This window comes from Desarmillaria tabescens (assembly GCF_030435595.1).
Source record: "Desarmillaria tabescens strain CCBAS 213 chromosome Unknown EV420scaffold_95, whole genome shotgun sequence".
NCBI lineage: Eukaryota > Fungi > Basidiomycota > Agaricomycetes > Agaricales > Physalacriaceae > Desarmillaria > Desarmillaria tabescens.
In genome coordinates, this window is record NW_026848394.1 from 120,114 (window position 1) to 139,353 (window position 19,240).

Consider the following 19,240-nt stretch of genomic DNA (forward strand, 5'->3'; position numbering starts at 1 on the left):
GTACCTTTTAATATCTCGCAAGGTACGCTTAGCTCAAAAAGATCGTCTTAACAACACATTATATATCGCCCGCGTTGCGTCCTATCTACTTGCATCAGATTCCAGCGTGCACTGCATCAAAAAAATACGGTCCCCTTCTCAGTAAACCTTTCCAACTGGCGATAATCATCCCTATCCTTGGCAATCTGCCAGAGCCACGCATCAAGGTCGCTCAAGGTAACACCTAACGATGCTGATTCAGCTGCCGATACAATCATTTCGCAAGCATCAATCGCAGCAGCACGTAAAATGAATGACTGTTCGGCCGTTAATTTAGGCCCTTCCCGAGGTAACCCCCGAGACGCTTGCCGGCTGGAAACGTCACTTGCCTGCAGCAGCGACGCTATTTTTTGCTCAGAGTGTGCGTCCGAAAAGACGGCTTGCATCGGGGATGCTGAGAGATCGATGACACCCAGATGGACGAGTAAGGACGGAATAACGTTGTCACTAAAGATGGGAAGATGGGAAGTGGATGGGATGGGAAACGGAGACGAAGATGTAGCCCCAAAACGGACGCGTATACCGTTAATCAGAAACAGGGCTTTCTTGAAACAGTAGATGGGATGTCCGTTTACGAGGGCCATATCTCTGAACGCTGGGATCGCACGAACAAGCTATCAATACTTGTCATCAGATAGATCCAGTGCGAATACAGTTCTTACTTGCCCGTTCAAGAATAGCTTCTGCATCGTTGGCTTCCAGGGTCTGTGCCACAAACGTGCCAAGATCGGAATACCCTGCCTTGACCAAAATATCACCCGTCTCATTCAAGACGTCCGTGATCAACGTCGTCAGCTCATACATTGGGCCACCAAGTTCGCCCACCGTGACACCCGGAATCGACTCGTGCGGTTTCTCAATGTGGATTTTGACACACATCAACTCTGCAACCTTGCCGACGTCCACAGATTGCATTCCCCGTGCGGTGAGCAGTTTTTCATCAGCAATGTACATTGATAGTACCAGTGCACGTATTGAGTCCCATGCCCCGCGCCCGGTTGCTTCATGAAGGGGCACACGGTAACCAGAGCCAAAATTCAGCAAGGAGAGGATAGCAAGAACGTTTAGTTCAGCAAGGGGCGATGAGAAATTGAGCGGCATGGCAAGGCCATGCGACTTGCTCACGCCAGCAAAGGACTGGGTAAATGCAGGCGAGGTTAGAAGACGGTGAATTGATTCATTGGTAATCTACAACTGGAAGATCAGTATACATACTAGCATTCGCAAGGATGATAGATTACAGAAATTTTATTTTCAGTTCGTGCTTTCCGGGAAGATTCACGAACGGACTGGATAAATGAACCAGACGTTGGAAAGGGAACACTCATCGTGTAGGATTCGCCGTCCTGTATACGTACTTAGGTATATGATGATGCTCGCTCGGAGAGACGCCTTTGAATCACGTGTGGATTTCTTCTTTCTCCATGGCCAGCTTGTGTACTGCTCGCTGTTTCCTACAGCGTCCACTTTTCCGTCTGTACACTACCTCTGTCCAGCGTCGGTGTCATTCTCTATTTAAATACTATTACTCACAGACACATAGCTTCTCCCATTCGAGAACAACTGACTGCTGGTGTTAAAAATGCGTTGAAGAACAAGGATCCATTTACCTCAACGTTACTTCGCGTTCGTCACGTCTTCTTCTCTGCATCCTCCATACCTATCTCGTCCTCTAGTCTGTTCTCTCTGAAGTCTATGCTGCAGACAAGGCTAAGGGCCCCGTTTCCCAGTCTGCTATAGTTTCCATCATACGGAAAGCCGTTGCTCGTCGGGTAAGTCACACGTTTCCACCGTTCATCGCACCTGTAACCAAGTATCAGAATGATGCCATCGACCAATATGCGAAAGCGAACAGACAAGATCTCGTCGACAAGGAGTCCAAAGAAGTCAACGCATTGGCAGCGTTTCTACCCCCACTACTATCCGAGGCAGAGGTAGACTCGAGACTGCGTGCTGCTATGGAAGCGGAGGGTATCACTGCCGACAGTGACCCACGGAAGAGCACTGGAAAAATTATGAAGGCTTTCTACGCGACTGTGGACAAGTCCGAGGTTGACGCGTCCCTCGTAAAACAACGATTGGATCTTATTCTACCTCAAAAGTAACATGGCCCTTGATCTTTATTTCCAGTGTCCGGAAATGACATCCATTGCATGACTATGTGTACACTTCAAATATATAATATTGAAACCCTTCTTACTCGTTGGAATCTTCTTCCCTTCCTGTGGTCCCATTACCTGCCGTAGTCGACGTTGTGGGTGTAGGTGTGGTGGTTGGTAGCGGAGGAAGTGCACTCCGCACTCGCATAAGTTCGTCAATACACCGATAAACTGCACCCGATACTCCTTCAAGGATGCGTATCCGCTCATCGATAGCCTCCCTTGTAACCGTGTCCAGAACAGCCAACTGGTCTTCTGTCAACGTGGGAGGTAATTGTGAGATTGGTATCTCGTTGAAGGGCCGACCAGGGTTGCGACCTTGTGAGTTTAGTGGTGGCCTGGGTACTGATCCGGATTCCGAATGTATGTAATCAAGAGGTATTAATGAAGGGACACCGACGTGTGCTGTTGAAGTAGCGTGCGAGGTAGGATGGGATTCATTGATTTGTGATGTTTCTCCGTCACTGCTCTCCGATGTAGAGCTTGACATTGAAGAAGAGGAAGAGGAAGAATCAGACCTTGTGCTAGGAGCCCTATCATGTGATGGATCCTTGCGATTCAACCGCCGAAGGGCGGCGAGCGCAGCAGCTTCACTGGGGCTTATTGACTCTGACGACGGCAGGGGGGCATCCGTTGGAGACAGGACTGGGGCATCACCTGAAGACGCTGCTGGAACATTAGATGCCGTTGAAGCGGAGATATTGGTCGCGCGCTCAGGCTCAGTAGATGAAGTTGACGCTGAATTCGATGCACCAGAGGCGTTATTTTGGGTGGCTTCTGGGGAAACATGCTCAGGCCATGGCTGCCATACACCGCCGGGACCATAAAAGCCCACAAATTGCGGAGGGGGGTGCAAAGGTCGTGGCTGCGATGGTGGCTGATCGCGCTGATTGGCAGTGTTTTGCGGTGGATAGTTATGGATGTCATACTGAATAACCACATTTACCGCGTGATTACCAGCATCTAGAGGCCGATTCGGTGCGTTTGGGTTATTGAGTAGGCGGCGTAGCATGTCCATCGTATTACCGGCGCCATTGTTTGCTGCATTGTTACGATTGGGCGCAGGAGCGTTTCTTTGCGCCTGTACACCAGGAGTCCTGCGATCTCTCCCGCCCTGAACACCTGGAGGATTTGTTTCCAGGACAGTGCGACGGCTGTGATACGAATGTTTAGTATATATAGATATCAGGGCTGAATCATCCACAGACCAAGTAGGACAACTCTGCTGCCGCTCCAGCCAAGACCGTAGACAATGAAAATGAAATATATGACCACACGGTAGCTTCTTGGGTGTCATGTTAGGACCTTCAGGTGCAGGCCCTGTTGGAGTCTGTGGAAGTGTCATCTCTTCGCGACAAATAATACATGTATGATCGGTTGAAGATAGTTCTTCCTGAGTAGCGTTTGGGTATCTCTGGTCCATATTTCTGGTCGCAGTTTGATACCGATGAAGGGCTCTTAAGCGAGTCACGAAGGAGCGTGCTGTGAAGTAGATATCCCGTACGATGTTCAACGGGAGGCCATAAAAGGTGAGAATGATGGCAAAGAAACAGAGATAGGTCGTCAATTTGCTGAAGTCTAACCGCAATGATGAGCGCAATTGACTGCAGTCTGAAAGAAGACCCTACCAGTGATCAATTCGATGTAGAAAGTCCACATACTTTTCTGCTCCCAGGGAGGAGCATTCTCTCCCCCATGGACGCCCGCTCTTCGGAAATCATAAGCCGACAAGACATACTTGGCGATAGAATTCGCGACGCTGGCCATCAATATGCCGTACTATCCGTTAGCATTTGGATAAGCATGTGTTTTGCGCAGAAAGGGAATGATGACTCGCCTCGCATGCAAAAAGAACCATGCCTCCCACGCCGTATTCGAGCGTGTTTTCGACCGCAAACAGCAGCATGAAAAAATCTGTCGTCCATAATATCACGAACAAAGTTGACATCCGAACGTGGAAGAGTAACGACGGCCCCGGATACGGGCGTTGATCCATCTGAACCAGGCGAGGTGAGAGGAATGAAGTATGCCAGACACAGCATTTACTCACCCACTCGATACGATCACTGGCCAACCAATGGAATGACTTGACAAACAGGAGGAACCCAAACATGGTAGCGAAAGGAGCGTCGAATTCATCGCGAAAGATGGTGAATGCCAGAAGTGATTCCGTCACGAAGAACCAAAGGCGGTCGTACAGACGCTGCAAGACATAAGTGAATGTAGAGCTACAAAGAAGCTGGAGCACGTACTTCTATTTCATTTGGCCTCAAACTACCAAAGAATACCTTCTGAAGTACATGACCGCACAACAAGGCGAGAATGAACGCAAAGTTTGCGAAAACCTACGAAGAATTAATAGATGGTCGGAGAACATACGGACGAAGCAGCGCACAAGAACACTACGGCTGCTTTTGGATAGATATATCGCGACAGAGTAGAAGTTGCTGTAGTTCTTTAAAGCATTGGCGACGGCGGCACAGACCGCGACAGTAGAGAGCGTGCCATAGAGGAGAATGCGATGGGAATTGATTGAGGTAGCGACAGCCCTTGCCCTTTGGCGCAGTACTGGATTTACTGGCATCGCTGCGAGCGATTAGCCCGACGTCAGACTGGTCGAGAGAGATGTTATTGAAGGTGAGTGATGGTGAGGAAACGGCAAGGACGACGTGGCGATTACCATTCCCACTTTAGGCTACCCTCAATTTGGGACACGTATAGATCCAAGTCACGTTAAGGTCACGACCGCCGCGACTTTTCTTTCTTTACACTCACCTCGACCTCCTCCTCGACTCTCTTCCAGGCCCACAACGAGCAAATTATAACTGGCCATGCCTGCGGCCTATCCGCTCCCTACAAATGTCTCGCCAGCGACGGTCGCCAATACCGCATCCCTGCTGCGCATTATCGCTCTGGCTCTCATATCTGGCGCTGCTATTGCTTCTCGATTATTCGCTGTGATAAACTTTGAGAGCATCATACACGAATTGTGAGTCTCTTGACGTCGTTCTGGTCCTTTCTCTTATTCCATTCCCAGTGATCCATGGTTCAACTTGTCAGTAAATCATCTGGTTGTTATTATGCTTCCGTGAATTGATGCCGTTTAGTCGTGCTACGAAGGTATTAGCATCCGAAGGATTCTATGTGCGTAACCCACTCTAGCGAATGCGTCAGTATTCTCATTTCCCTTAGGCATTTTACAACTGGTTTGATGCAAGCGCCTGGTTGTTTTACTTCCCACGATATCCCATGTCTCTTGCTAATAATTGGCTAGGTATCCATTGGGTCGTGTCGTTGGTGGAACCGTCTATCCTGGGCTCATGGCAACGAGCGGCGTCATCTACAACATCTTACATGCTCTCAACCTCCCGGTAGATATACGAAACATTTGCGTGCTGCTAGCGCCAGGATTCAGTGCTCTGACTGCTTGGGCGACCTACATGTATGTTATTACTATTGCAGTATCTTCAATGAGTTAACACCTAATAGGTTTACCAAAGAGATGAAAGACGCCAGCGCAGGCTTGCTGGCCGCAGCATTCATCGGCATTGTTCCTGGCTACATTTCCCGTTCTGTTGCAGGATCCTACGACAATGAAGCCATCGCAATCTTCCTGCTCATGTTCACGTTCTTCTGCTGGATCAAAGCCTTAAAACTTGGTAGTGCGCTGTTCGGCACAGTCGCCGCGATATTCTACTTCTATATGGTCGCCGCCTGGGGTATGTCTTTTCGTTCCTCCCTACTTTCACCAGTAAATATAAGTCTTTAGGTGGTTACGTCTTCATCACCAACATGATACCTCTCCACGCCCTAGTGTTGATACTGATGGGACGTTTCACTAGCCGTCTCTATGTCGCCTATTCATCCTGGTATGCAATCGGAACACTTGCGAGCATGCAAGTTCCTTTTGTTGGTTTTCAGCCTGTGCGGACGAGTGAACATATGGCAGCCCTTGGTGTCTTCGGACTCCTCCAGATTGTTGCTTTTGCTCAACTAGTCCGATCACATCTATCCTCGAAACAGTTCCAAAATCTTTTATTCTATTCGGTTGTAACGACGGGAATTCTAGGAACCCTTGCATTTGTGGGCTTAACTTATGCAGGTTGGATTGCACCATGGACCGGTCGCTTCTACTCCCTCTGGGACACGGGATACGCGAAGAAGTGAGATTTACTCTCCTTAAGCTACTAACTTATTTAGCTTACACCTTCTCAGATATATCCCTATCATCGCTTCGGTTTCAGAGCATCAGCCAACTGCTTGGCCTTCATTCTTCATGGATCTCCAGTTTCTCATCTTCCTCTTTCCCGCCGGTGTTGTCCTGTGTTTCCGTGAACTGCGCGACGAACATGTCTTCGTCATCATCTACGCCGTGATGGCCAGCTATTTCGCGGGAGTGATGGTTCGTCTGATGCTTACTCTTACGCCTTGCGTGTGTGTGGCTTCTGCAGTGGCCTTCTCCTCATTACTAGACACCTACATCGACCCTGCCGAGCCAGACGTCTCTCAAAATGCACAGAATGACGGTGAGACCACTCTCAACGACGTCGTCGCTGCCGTTACGGCCCATACCAAAAAACGTGGGACTCGTTCTGCTCCCAAAGGTATCTTTGGACTCGACACCCGTATGATTATCATATTCAATGCCTTTGGAATGCTGGCTTTCTTCGTATTCCACTGTACATGGGTGACTTCGAACGCATACTCTTCACCATCGGTCGTGCTAGCTTCAAGCAACCCTGATGGAAGTCAACACATCATTGACGATTACCGTGAGGCGTACTATTGGCTCAGGCAAAACACGCCGGAGACAGCTGTCGTCATGAGCTGGTGGGATTATGGATACCAAATCGCTGGTATGGCGGACAGGCCAACACTTGTTGATAACAACACATGGAATAACAGTATGAGATCCGATGTTATGCATAACATGCCTCGCTAACGCAGACCACAGCGCATATTGCCACCGTTGGTAAAGCTATGTCAAGCCCGGAGGAAATAGCCTACCCCATTTTGCGCAAGCATGACGTGGACTATGTGTTAATTATATTCGGCGGTCTGATCGGTTATTCCGGAGACGACATCAACAAGTTCCTTTGGATGGTTCGCATAGCGCAAGGTGTATGGCCGGATGAAATACAGGAACCGAATTATTTCACCCCTCAAGGTGAATATAGAATCGACGAGCGAGCTTCCAATGCCATGAAGAATAGTCTGATGTACAAAATGAGTTATCATCGGTGAGCATCCTCTCACACTGGAATCTAACCTGTTTATAATGCTCTCCATTCCAGCTTTGCTGAACTGTTTGGTGGCTCTGGGCAAGCGGTTGACCGAGTGCGAAACCAACAAGTCCCTAAAGTAGGACCGACGTTGGATTACCTAGGTATGCAGCACCCAGCTTGTCAACTTTTGTTTGCTGACACTGAGATAGATGAGGCATTCACTTCGGAGAATTGGATAGTCAGAATTTACCAAGTCAAGAAAGAAGATGACCTGGGTCGGGATCTCAAGAGTGCAAACGCATTCTCTCAGGGTAAAAAGCGCAAGCGTAGTAAACCAGTATCCAAAAGGCGTGCTATCGTGTAATGATATATTGAAAGGAGACCTTTGGACTTTTCTAGAGTCTACATTTAATACGTTGTGCACGCCAGAAATTTAATATTTCCATCTTCACAAAGTAGAAGGTGGGTATGGTCAATAACTAGATGTGTGCCTTGTGTCTATACATTGTATCTACAACTGTGACCGGTGACATTGTGTTCGCAAGAACGAGAGGTAGCGACGGCATCATCCTCCATATCAGGCTTAAGTTATTTCTCTGCTGGAGGAATTAAAACTAACAACCTCCGTAATCGACTGCGGGATGACGCTGAAATCTTGCGACTTCTCAAATATATCCTAGGCAATGACAGCAGTATTTTCGGGGTCACTGCTCCATGTTAACTGAGGATGTTCCAGAGCATCCGCAATTTCTTGTAAGATGAATCCATGGAGGAAGCAGGTGTCGTTGAGGCTTGGAGTTTAGATGCAGATTGCTTTCCGACGATGACGGTATGTCAACTGGCACCTCCGAAGAGTGATGTCGGTCTGGATAGACTGTTGCAATACATTTCCATTTACTGTAAGTGCATCCGACAAAAATACCTATCTCAGGCACTGGACTAGGCATGGTTTGGGCTCAGGGCTCGGGCTTACGATTCTGAAAGCTAGGCCAACCTGGTCCTATAAGTACTAGCGAAAAATAGTATATGTGAATAACTAACCTATACAAAGGCCAATTACGAAGAAATAGAATTCGCTATGTAGGGTCTAGTTTGAAGGAGGGAAGCGTTGACCACCGCCGCATAGACCTAAGCTCTCCGTGTCACATTAATAGACTTTTCAACACACTTTTAAATTGTAGGTTGTTTAATGAAACAAATAGCACCACGATCCAACCATTGACGTTTTCGTCTACTTGAATAGTAAAAGCTCCTGTGGTGGTTGTGAATGCATATATAACTGAAGGGATACAGCAATCCGCGTGCTCTACAATTTACATTATACATTCTTTTTACCGAAGCACCGAAAGAGCGTATCATGTTACGCCATTGGTACGTCCATGAATGCGCCCTGCATGAAGCGGAAGAAACTGATGTTTCCTGAATCTACTGCAGCGATGACCACGGTTTTCTTCCCTGCCCTAAGTGCCACAAACGGATGTGGTCGGCGCGCGGGTGGTCCCTGGGTCGCGGCGCTGGAAGGGAAAAATCGCTCGCCACCAGGGAAGAGGTGGAAGTGCTGGTCGAGGCGGAGGGGGTCTTTTTGGTAGAGGTATGGGCAATTCGGGTGAGATATCGAAGAGGTCAGTCAATTCTCGAAGGGAAGGCATGGGCGTTGTTCGAGTGCTTGAGATAAAAATAAGTTTTCAAAAGTGATCAAGATAAGCAGTCGTTTTGCACTCACTTGATCACGACGATCTGAAAATCGGGAGGTGGAGGTGACGTTTTCTTGAATGGCGTAGGAGGCTTGTAAAGGTTGTAGAATGGTTTGTAAGGAGAATCCTCCTCCTTTGATTGGCGTAACGGTAGCTGATGTCCCGCCGGCATGAACCTTAAAGAACGAAAGACATGCCCTGCACAAAATGGAATATCAGACATGTTATGGGGAAGCAGTCAAAAAAACAAACCATAGTTCTTGTCATGATAGAACCAACGGCTTAGACGTAGAGGGCCTCCACCAGTTAAAGGCAGATGTGAAGAACTTGAGTATCCAGGTAAAGAACGTTAACCGGATTCGCTCAAAGATAGAAGGTCTCGGTTGTCCAAGTGGACACATCTTCTCAAATGGCGCTGCCGCAGGATATTCCGACGTAGGTGGTACGGTCCTGGTGACAACATATCCCAGTCGCCTGAGGTAGGAGTAAACCTGCAACATATGAGATCAAACAATGGAACATAATCAGCTTGTAAACCTGATATTTCTCTACGGTGACATCCTCCATCCCAATCATCTCGGCGTATACCTGCTGCACACTCATTGGAGCTCCAGATACGTCTTCCAAATCCGGATAGGTCAATGTCGATCTCCTTCCAGCAGAAAAGGGATCCCCGCTCAATCAGATAAATTGCCTCTTCTGGGAGCAACTCTAGACGTTTTGTAGGCTTCTCTTTATCCTTCGCCAGACGCGATGCAGAATGGCCCATGCTTGAAAAGTGGGTTCCTCGAGCAACAGGTACGGAAACACGCGCAAGGGATGGATGCCATATTCCATAGCTCACCGTCTTGCTTTGTGGGGGTGAGAAATGGAGATGGGAAGAAAGATGTATAACTCACCTGGAGATCGTCCGTGTCGCTCTCAACGCCTCAAACATTGCATTTCTTGACCGTTGTAAAATATGCTGCTGCAGCCCACTCTCTCCGCCAGCTGCAGGCTCGTGTTCTTTTTCACCGCGCTTGGGGATGACGGGGCGAGAGATTCCTATCCTTGGACGCCGTTGAGCACAGATGCTGCGTAACTGAGAACGGACATAACAGACTTCAACTTGGTCCAGTCGGGGCCTTCATCTTCATCTCCCGACGACTGTTCATCCGGATTATCATCGAGTTTTGGTGGAGGAGCTTCAGAACTAGGTTGTTCAAGTATGTCGTCCATTGCAGTCAAGAGTCAAAAAAGTAGTTCTTACGTAACAGCCTGCCGCGGTCCGAGTAGAGTCGACCAATAGTAACTGTTTCACTGTTTCTTGTATTAGCGGAGTCAAGCTAAGTGCAGGAAACCGATCGTCATTTTCTGAATACACTGAATATCATGAAGACGTAAACTACAAAGTAAATAACACCCTCTTTTGGAAGCAAATGGGACATATATCCCTCTCATACAAGCATTCCTCTACAAGGACGTCAGGACTCGTATCATGAGGATAGTAAACAACACATACGCAATACTGGCGGTCTGGAGCGTAGACAAAAATCCGCAAATCATCGCTGAGACAGCAATGCGAGCAATAACCTTGCCCTTAGAGGGTGCCAGCGCCCCAAGTACGCCAATCTGGATACCGAGAGAGCCAAGATTGGCAAACCCACAAAGCGCATATGAAGCAATCGTATATCCTCGCTGTGAAAGTGCACCATCACTAGCCATCAATGTTTTGAGCTCCAAGTATGCAGAGAACTCGTTCGCGACCAATTTTGTCGCAAGCAACCGGGAAACCGTGAGGATCTCGGCCCGGGGAACACCCAAGAAGAATGTAACAGGGTAGAATATATAACCAATGATGAGCTGGAGAGTCAGTTGGTGGATTCCAAATCCGTGACCGATCCAGGTAAGAAGGCCATTGATTACTAGATGGATAATGTTTCAGTTCATCATAGGTGTAATACAGAACGCAGACGCACGCAGATACCAAAGATAGGACAGTGAGAACGTTAGTCCTTGGAAAACGGCATGAGGATAAAATTTATTGATATGAAAACCTCATTGAAGCTTACAGAATCTGGCCAGCAACGATAAGACCGAAAACAGCGCCCTGGCTAAAAGCGTGAAGAGCGTTACTCTGTAACATCCCGCGATAAGCACTAAGCCGAATAGACGTCGTAATACATACCGGAGCCCGCTCTTTGCTTTCGCCGCGATCAATGACAATATTACCCCGAGTGACGGGCTCGTCGTCCTCCGGCATTCGAATCTTACTTATGGCAATGGACGCCGGAATACTCATCACGGAGGAGGTTACCAAGTTCTCCGGTGGAACCCCTAAGGAAATGTAGGCAGACATGACAGACCCAGCAATTGTTGAGAACCCAGAGGTCATCGTCAAGTCTGTTCCGATATAGCATCAACGCGAGGAGAAAGGGAAGAAAGTGAATGACTCACGCAACTCCGAATCTGTCATGACTAGATAGTATATACGGCAGGACGTTAGAGAGACCAGAGGATCCTCAATTGATCACGTACGGTCAACGTATGGTCTAACCAAACAGGCAGATTCTCCCTGACCAATCCACGGAGATGAAGCGGCCACAACGGCTTCAGCACCGGATACATCCAGTAATTTGAAGAAGAACCAGGCACTGATTAAAGAAGTAGATGATTAGAAGCGCTGAAAATAAAGACAGACATGATACAGACAAGTTTTTCAGTATCCATTGCATCACCCCAAGGTAGTACATCATTTGCACAAACGCAACGAAAAAGATAATCGCCGCGAGCTAAGCATTACATCAGGCAAACAATTGTGAAATGCGTTAACGTGCTCGTACAGTGTTCACGAAGAACCAACTTTTCGCCACAGTTTCAGCGTCGAAGAAGAAGGCTGCTCCCGCTTTAGATTGGCCTAGAAAATCAGCCGCCAGAGTTGCGATCCAGTTGAAGATTGAGAATCCAGCTCCACTCTTGAGCACAAACAAAGCGATAGCCTGTTGGATGAATAAGCCAACGATAACGGTAGGCCTGCACAGCAACATATATGAGAAGAATATATGACAGTGACTCCAACACCTACCAGGGAATCGTGGAACGCGACTTTGACGAAATCACAAAGCCGCATTGGAAGATGAACAATCCAAGGACTGAAATTGCACGATCGCCATAGTTGGAACCCTAATTTTTACTCGTCAATGTCCGATATACTGAAGGCTAGCATAACCTTACATTCTCGAGTTTGAAACCAAAAGCCGAGCCGAAAACAATTCCGAGAAGACACAACCATCCGATTGCCAGTCGTAACCTACGGTTTAATCTGTACCATGGTTCTTGAACTAACGGCATCCATACTGCGCTGACAGGTTCCGACACAACGCGGTTGGGAATAAACCGGAAAGCAATGACAAGGAGGAAGAACCAAGCAAAGAGTGTTTGGACAATCCTAACCCAGGCCACATGAGAGAGTGGATATCAAATTAGGGAAACTCTCACCAGCGATGTCGTGTATCCTTCAATACTATAGAACTTATCCACCAACCCAAGATAACAGCTGCGACCGCTCCTAGGATGAACGGGCGGAACCTCTGATAAAAAGTTGGGATCCCATCCTCTTCTTTGTCGTTGGACATGACAACCTCAGGATCTTTGGCAGCATGGCCTTTCTTCTCGTCAAAGGACGTAGACGAGCTCGTGGTCTTGCGCCGTATGGCAGTCTGCTCTGAAGTGATCAAGGGAGACGCATAAGGATGGACATCGGCTGCCTGGGTGTCGGCCATTAGAGCAAACGGCGGAGAGCGTCGCAGTAGGAAGCACTAATCATGCCCCGTCTTTCTGATCTATTTAAAAGAAGCGTGTGCTAAAACCGGACGTTATCCGAAGATGTAATTTCTTTCCATATGGTTCCATCAGTGCTGTCACGACACTCGAACCTAGAAAGACAGGACTAGACTGAGATAGTGCAGTTAAAGGATTACGAGATTCGCGATTATCCAGGTGATGCCCTTTAGTCTGGGGTACCTGAGCGCTGGTCTTGGTGGCCGACATGAGTTGGAACTGCGTGATCCGTACGAACGATAAGGCCCCCTAAGGTCCACGAATTGGAGCGTATGCACAGCGGGGTACTTACATATGGCATGATAGGACCTTGGTCCACATGCTGCGACACGACACCATGCGGATTGCACAGACGTTTATCTCAGGTAATCAAGAAGGCCAAGAAATATATTAGCCTGTCCCCAGATACATTGAAGAGTGGATCCTGGTGTCGCCACAAGCCACGCAGCCATGATAAGCACATATAGCAAGCATTCAACCGGTAATTAAGTCCATGGGGTCGCAGATAACACGGATTGGTCGATATGCCTATCAAAGCGGTGCTGTATCATACTTTCAACGCGCGAATAGACTTGCCGCTGGCAATGGCTACCCATTCCCCAGTCCCAGTAGTGTGGCCCGTATTCATCGTCATCCCTTTAATTAAAGGAGACCAGGCCAAGTTCGTTATCTGACTTGGGGCCGTGTACGCCATCACGGGCTCAGTGACTATCCGTTTTCTTTACATCAGGTCTCGGAGAATTCAAACGCGATCCGGCGCTTCTGGGTGATGCGCCTGTCTGCGTGTAACTTGCCAAGTCCCACAATAGTAGCTGGCAATCGTCAGCTGATACAAAAAGTCAATTGTTTGTCGCTGGCAGAAGGAACTTGTCACTGACCGGCAGTTGCTAGCAGAGGGTGCTCGGCGGACCCCCATCCTAACGCGTTAACCGGCGCATGGTGAGCCTTCAACTCTATGACGGGCTGGCCAGGACTCCGCATGTCTAATATCTGTACCTCAGAGCCGTCCATGTGGAATGTAGACATGTAATTCGAATCTGAAGGATTGAATGCGATTCTCAGCAAAGGGGAAGTCGGTGGACGGGCAGAAGAGGAAGGCGACACAGAGGGGACTGGAACATTCTTTGGAACTGGTGTTTCGTACAGGATTGTGGAGTGCTCTAAGCTCCTCAAATCAAAAGCGCGAAGACTGCCATCTGCTCCGACAGATACAAAGATATCGGTCGAGCCTGGCAACCATGCAACGTCGTAAACTTCGCGATCATGGGCAATAAGCTGTGTTATGGCTGCTGCGGTATCTATGTTCCAGACTGTGCACGTTGTATCGATGGAAGAAGTCACAATAAGACTGGGAACTTTCTCGTTCCATGAGAAATTGGTCAAAGGAGCACCAGTTGACTGATTCTGGACTTTGGATTGCTGGAAGGCATGGTCAATCTTGGAAACAAGAACAGACGACGGCGGCGCACCCCCGACAATGCAGTCTTCAACGTAAGACTATGCGACATGGCGGCTGACTGGCGGCCGACATAACTCGACATTTGTGAAGAGGCATCGCTTGCATACTCCCACACCCTAAGCGCATCACCCGTGGTCGCAAGTAACTCCGTCGTTGGCGATTTCTGCGTCCATGAATGACTCGTCGCTGAAGCTGGCTGCCACTGCAAACTGGTGGCTGGATATCCGTGGGGTGCCTCACAAAGCGTGGCAAAGTCGGGGTATTGGTCCGTGTAGTCGTCTTCGACAAGGACTCGCTCGTCTTGTAGACCGATGACTGCGATGCGGTTGTTGTAATTTTCGGTGAATGAGGCGATGCCAATACGGTAGGCAGAGCGCGGCCAAAGTTGCTGTCCTGGCGCGGCCGACTTGCACCAATCTAAACTGTGCACAGGCCCTATCAAGGGCGTCAATACTAACAAAACTAGCCAAACCCGGATACGCACAAGGAGCCTCATATTGAAGAAAAGTTGTTTGGGTCATGGAAGTTTCAGCCAGTGGTGTACGATGTCATAAGGAGATGATGTGGTATAATACAACTCGCTCAAGTGGCTGTGACTATGATCGGGCGCTTTGAACCCAGTTACCAGTGTTCACGGTTCCTTTTAGCACAACGATAGTGAGAGGGTGGCGAAAGTCACGTACTCTCACGAAGGAGTTTCACGCGATGTGTGATAGGTGTAAAGGCTGGTTTGTTGCGAAAAACCCGAGCTACTACAGCGGTACGTAGCTCTTATATACTACTAACGGATATCAAATAGATGTTATGGAACGTGTCGAGAACGGTGGAGCGAGTGGGAGCGACAAACGAGGGGAAGAAATGAAGAGTAAGGACCGGGCCAAAGGCCGACTTGTTACAGATAGCTTGTACATATATGATACATTAAAAGTACAAAACATCTTTACTTCATTAATCGTCGAGTCGTGACGTTTCTTCCGTGTCCTTGTTCTTTCCATCACATTACTTATCCCTCCACACGTAACATTACATCGTCGGGATGATCTGGGTATTCATGCATGCCCCGCCCCTCCAGGCGCATACGTTTTCGGAGCTCCTTCAAGCTGTTCATGATCATACAACGGCGGTAGGTCTGGGCACGTTCATTTTAAAGATATACTTCTTGATGTTGTGCGGAAGTGCTTTAATCTGGTATGCAGCGTGTACGTGCGTCGGAACGCTGAAAACTGCAGCAAAGATGTTACGTGAATGTAAAATTAAAGAGGAATGGACCTACCTTGGTCTAGTTCTTCTAAAGAAAGCGCCTTCGTCTCGGGCAGGAATAATAATATAGCAAAAAACCCAAAGACGCTACAAACAGCACATCATAGAACAGCATTGAAAAGGCATCGAAACACTCACTTCCATGCGGCGTACCAACCAAAAGCGCCTTGAGGCTTGAATGCCCCAAGAAGCCGAGGAATGTAATAGAAACAACAAATTACTGTACGCCGTTAACAATTTATTCATAGATTAATAGCAGCACTTACAAGAACCAAAGTGTTGCCTAAAATAACAGCATTGGCGGTCAGAAGGATGGAAGCACACAAAATCTGCTGTACTCACAGTAGCATACGACATTCCTAAGTCACGGATGTATAGAGGGAATGCCTCAGCTGAATACTGCAATAATAATAAGCTGATGTTCTATCTCTCTTCGTTTGACTTACTGTAAAGGGCACAGGTCCCTCTCCAGGCGAGTACGCCATTGTAAACAGGTAGATACCCAAAGCGATCACACCGATCCTCGCATGTTCATTTTCTTCAGGAATCCAGCTGAAACGGGACTGTTGAGCGTTATGATCTATGCGGAACTGGATAGGCTTACAAGGCAAAGCCAGTCAAAAGCAAGAAGATCGTCATCAACGGGAAAGTCGTCAGGAGTAGGTTGCGACGACCGAAAGTATCGATGGTCCATACGGCAGGGAACGCAAACAACCAGTTGACCATGCCAAAGCCCCACGAAGCCAAAAGTGCTTGAATCTCGGTGAAATTGGCCTCAGAAAAAATATTAGACTATCAGGCGTGTGAGTTCGATTGTATCTCCTCGCATGCCAAGGACAGCTTACCGAATAGTATGCAATGACGTTGATACCGCAGCTAAGAATATATTTACATCAGAATGGACGCGGAAAAACAACACAGACTTACAATTGTTGCCTAAATACAACGCTCAGTACCGTGTGCCAGCCAAGAAGAAAATATACTCACATGAACATAACAATACCGGAGGCAAGGGTAGCACGGCGATTCCGTGGAATGGAAAAAAGCTCCCACAATTTACTCCGATCCCGAGTAATCTGCTTCTCAGTTTCGAGTTGAACATGAATATCTGCAGACGGCTAAGTACAGAAGTTGAGTTCGACAAACACTTAGACATACAATACAAATCTCTCGCAGCTTGGATGGGCTTGTGTCGCAACCTTAAGAGGGAGTTGTACGCTTCCCTGTAGCGGCCTTTCATCATATACCACCGAGGAGATTCGGGACAGAAAAACACTTGAACCACAATGAAAAGAGCGGGAAGGCCAGCCTTGACTGAAGTTAGACAACGATAACACGGAATATTTTCAGTTGCTACTCACGCTACTCAACATTAGACGCCAGTTGAGACCGGTGATATGTGGCTTATCGGGCACTCTATAAAAAGCCAAATCGGCAACAAAGCCGAGCATGATACCGAAGGCTGTCCAAGTTTGCCTGTCCCAAATACCTTAGATGTTACGTAGTTAAAGTTGGATACGACGTGGAAACGTACCACATCATTACGAGGGCCCCGCGAATAGGTGGAGAGGCGCGCACTCGGCTGCATATACAGGAACTGTCGCGCTCTTAGGGACCAATGCCAATTCCGAGGATGAATCTAGCAACGAAGAGATGTTCCCAGGAATTGGTAACGCCTTGCCATATGCAAGTGAGGAACGAAAATAGTGCTGTTATGAAGATGGTCCCTCGACGTCCAAACCATTGATTTAGCTGTATAAATATGTTATTATATGCTGTTGAATGGTGGATGAGTGAAAGCCTACTGGATGCGTTAACCAACAACCCAGGACGGCGCAGCATAAATAAGGCGCGGAGTTTACTAGACCCAGTATCCATTGATTCTTACTAGCATTACCATCCTGTGTATTAGGATCTATGCCAAATTGTTTCGGGAAGAAAAGTTGAGCTCCGTTAATAACAGTCTCGTCCATCTGAATGCTTATGAGCAGAATGAAAGGGCGAAGAGTGAACAACACGTACGCCTTGCACGGCTGCAGCGACTGAGCACAGGATGACGAGATAATACAACATTTTTGGCTGATCCCAGCGATGTGTGAGCTCCCGCCTAAGGGCGATTCTGTCGTCTTCATCCAGTAATGGCAGAGTCTCGAACAGTGTAGTGTCCTGGGCGACGAGAGCGCCCTTCTGTAGCTCCAGCGATAGATCGTCCAAATCATAACGCTTGGCGAAATCCTTTGCATCCTGAATTAGCTGTTCATGCGACAATCCAGCGAGAGGATTAGCTAGCTTGGCATTGATGTTCTGGGTAGATTCGGCCTTGCGCCCGCCAGCGTTGGTGTACTCGTGAAACGACTCCGAGTCACGCTTTTCTTTCTCGGCGGTAGTAGCCATGATGTGGGGAGAAATACTGGAGAAGGATGGGGACGAGTAATGCGGGGTGTGGAGAGTTTTATAGCAGTGTATTACTCGTCTAGAATGGAAACAAGTGTCATCAAAGTGGAGCTTCTGCCGCTGGGCCAAAGAGGAAGCATGGTCCAGAGAATGTTGCCGATGATGTCTAATCAAATTATTAGCTGTACAACCTACCTATGACGCACATTTTCTAGCATCCCGGGAAGATCGGATAGCTGACTTGGAGTTGTCTAAAGTGGGTCCAGTTTCAACAGCAATCCTAGTCAGCGTTAGACGAGCTTGAGACAGAAACAGTCTCCTTAACAGTATCGGATCTCTTTCCGAGTGGAACTGAAGCCGCATGGGGGTATATGGCGATGACAGACCGCCTAAAATGTTCAGCCCAGCTGGACAGCTAAGTAATCGATGCATCAGAGCGAAGAGCCGGAGACCCCTTATTCCGCATGGAAACATGGCTGATTGCAATGGAGCGCCGTAATCTTGAATGTATTACCGCATGCAGCTCAGTCGAAGCTTAGCTGAAGCTTTTTCATCACGGTCGTACATCCTATGCATGCCATCCTGAGATAATGTGAAAATAATGAGCCATAATTCACAAGTATGCAAACGAGTCCAGGACGAAGGTTATGAGCTCACCGGCCGTCAGCCAGCCAGCCCTGGTTGTTGGAGCTGTCAAGTACGCTAGGTATTTGTCGCATCACATAAAAGCGCAATTTTTTTCCGCCGAGGCAAATGCAGAGTCTAGGACGCAAAAACAAGCACTTGGCAAGTGCTTGTTTTTGCGTCGTGTACCACTGCGCTTTGAAATCATTGGGAAAGCTGAAATACACCTGAACGATTCAGAGTGGCTTACTGGGAATCTGGAGCATCCAAACGGCCCGTCCTCCAAAACTTCAACTGCGAGAGATTTTGGCCTTGGACTGTCTGCCTTCAAGATTCAAATATTCAAGCTTCAAGGACTAGTGGCAGACGTTCGTGCGTTTTTGAGGAAATGATTGAAACTTGGACTAGCAGTTCTTACTTACAAATTATAAATGCTCCAAACCATGACATGCCTTCAGATGACTGAACCACCTGGTCAAGTGCCTACCAGATGTACTTGGTGTGTACACGTAGTTGACTGCCCGACAGCACATCAACGTTACCTCATACGGTCGGAACAGCATATTT

The 19,240-nt window shown here is 48.0% G+C and overlaps 8 protein-coding genes across 8 annotated transcripts; 2 read left to right on the top strand and 6 right to left on the bottom strand.

Moving 5' to 3' along the window:
- Positions 1–5: 5 nt before the first annotated feature.
- Positions 6–1,367, bottom strand: EV420DRAFT_1736017 (uncharacterized protein; the record flags this gene model as incomplete). The annotated part of the gene is made up of 3 exons (XM_060480029.1): positions 6–653; positions 706–1,227; positions 1,281–1,367. 3 exons carry the CDS (start codon positions 1,365–1,367, stop codon positions 117–119), a joined length of 1,146 nt encoding a protein of 381 aa, XP_060322997.1. The 3' UTR covers positions 6–116.
- A 70-nt stretch (positions 1,368–1,437) lies between these two features.
- Positions 1,438–2,170, top strand: EV420DRAFT_1316438 (Yqey-like protein-domain-containing protein). The gene is made up of 4 exons (XM_060468686.1): positions 1,438–1,536; positions 1,583–1,665; positions 1,716–1,811; positions 1,860–2,170. Exons 1-4 carry the CDS (start codon positions 1,464–1,466, stop codon positions 2,142–2,144), a joined length of 537 nt encoding a protein of 178 aa, XP_060322998.1. The 5' UTR covers positions 1,438–1,463; the 3' UTR covers positions 2,145–2,170.
- EV420DRAFT_1753144 (uncharacterized protein) lies at positions 2,171–4,879 on the bottom strand. Its single transcript, XM_060480443.1, has 7 exons — positions 4,594–4,879; positions 4,451–4,543; positions 4,249–4,401; positions 4,036–4,194; positions 3,827–3,977; positions 3,407–3,776; positions 2,171–3,352 (listed from the first exon to the last, which is right to left on the bottom strand). The coding sequence occupies exons 1-7, from the start codon at positions 4,780–4,782 to the stop codon at positions 2,236–2,238; spliced, it is 2,232 nt and encodes a 743-aa protein (XP_060322999.1). The 5' UTR covers positions 4,783–4,879; the 3' UTR covers positions 2,171–2,235.
- A 73-nt stretch (positions 4,880–4,952) lies between these two features.
- Positions 4,953–8,226, top strand: EV420DRAFT_1769643 (oligosaccharyl transferase STT3 subunit). The gene is made up of 11 exons (XM_060481037.1): positions 4,953–5,187; positions 5,236–5,253; positions 5,306–5,342; positions 5,391–5,422; positions 5,473–5,640; positions 5,688–5,917; positions 5,968–6,361; positions 6,414–7,102; positions 7,153–7,438; positions 7,493–7,584; positions 7,633–8,226. Exons 1-11 carry the CDS (start codon positions 5,030–5,032, stop codon positions 7,785–7,787), a joined length of 2,259 nt encoding a protein of 752 aa, XP_060323000.1. The 5' UTR covers positions 4,953–5,029; the 3' UTR covers positions 7,788–8,226.
- A 141-nt stretch (positions 8,227–8,367) lies between these two features.
- Positions 8,368–10,355, bottom strand: EV420DRAFT_1585468 (uncharacterized protein). Its single transcript, XM_060474783.1, has 10 exons — positions 10,220–10,355; positions 10,017–10,166; positions 9,835–9,968; positions 9,655–9,737; positions 9,421–9,608; positions 9,370–9,398; positions 9,147–9,315; positions 8,963–9,088; positions 8,465–8,937; positions 8,368–8,417 (listed from the first exon to the last, which is right to left on the bottom strand). Exons 1-9 carry the CDS (start codon positions 10,333–10,335, stop codon positions 8,784–8,786), a joined length of 1,149 nt encoding a protein of 382 aa, XP_060323001.1. The 5' UTR covers positions 10,336–10,355; the 3' UTR covers positions 8,368–8,417; positions 8,465–8,783.
- Positions 10,356–10,553: 198 nt separating this feature from the next.
- Positions 10,554–12,878, bottom strand: EV420DRAFT_1651362 (Na+ dependent nucleoside transporter C-terminus-domain-containing protein; the record flags this gene model as incomplete). Its single annotated transcript, XM_060478540.1, has 12 exons — positions 10,554–10,569; positions 10,619–10,959; positions 11,084–11,111; positions 11,169–11,233; positions 11,285–11,499; positions 11,554–11,574; positions 11,635–11,750; positions 11,809–11,888; positions 11,940–12,129; positions 12,182–12,279; positions 12,331–12,544; positions 12,595–12,878. 12 exons carry the CDS (start codon positions 12,876–12,878, stop codon positions 10,554–10,556), a joined length of 1,668 nt encoding a protein of 555 aa, XP_060323002.1.
- A 421-nt stretch (positions 12,879–13,299) lies between these two features.
- Positions 13,300–15,231, bottom strand: EV420DRAFT_1585487 (WD40-repeat-containing domain protein). The gene is made up of 5 exons (XM_060474784.1): positions 14,880–15,231; positions 14,406–14,830; positions 13,815–14,355; positions 13,662–13,762; positions 13,300–13,636 (listed from the first exon to the last, which is right to left on the bottom strand). The coding sequence occupies exons 1-5, from the start codon at positions 14,914–14,916 to the stop codon at positions 13,484–13,486; spliced, it is 1,257 nt and encodes a 418-aa protein (XP_060323003.1). The 5' UTR covers positions 14,917–15,231; the 3' UTR covers positions 13,300–13,483.
- Positions 15,232–15,444: 213 nt separating this feature from the next.
- On the bottom strand, positions 15,445–18,049 carry EV420DRAFT_1623247 (uncharacterized protein; the record flags this gene model as incomplete). Its single annotated transcript, XM_060475920.1, has 15 exons — positions 15,445–15,495; positions 15,533–15,618; positions 15,669–15,742; positions 15,794–15,875; positions 15,994–16,054; positions 16,102–16,207; positions 16,260–16,447; positions 16,501–16,531; positions 16,643–16,763; positions 16,814–16,964; positions 17,017–17,131; positions 17,190–17,232; positions 17,272–17,407; positions 17,461–17,628; positions 17,678–18,049. The coding sequence occupies 15 exons, from the start codon at positions 18,047–18,049 to the stop codon at positions 15,445–15,447; spliced, it is 1,785 nt and encodes a 594-aa protein (XP_060323004.1).
- Between the last annotated feature and the right edge of the window lie 1,191 nt (positions 18,050–19,240).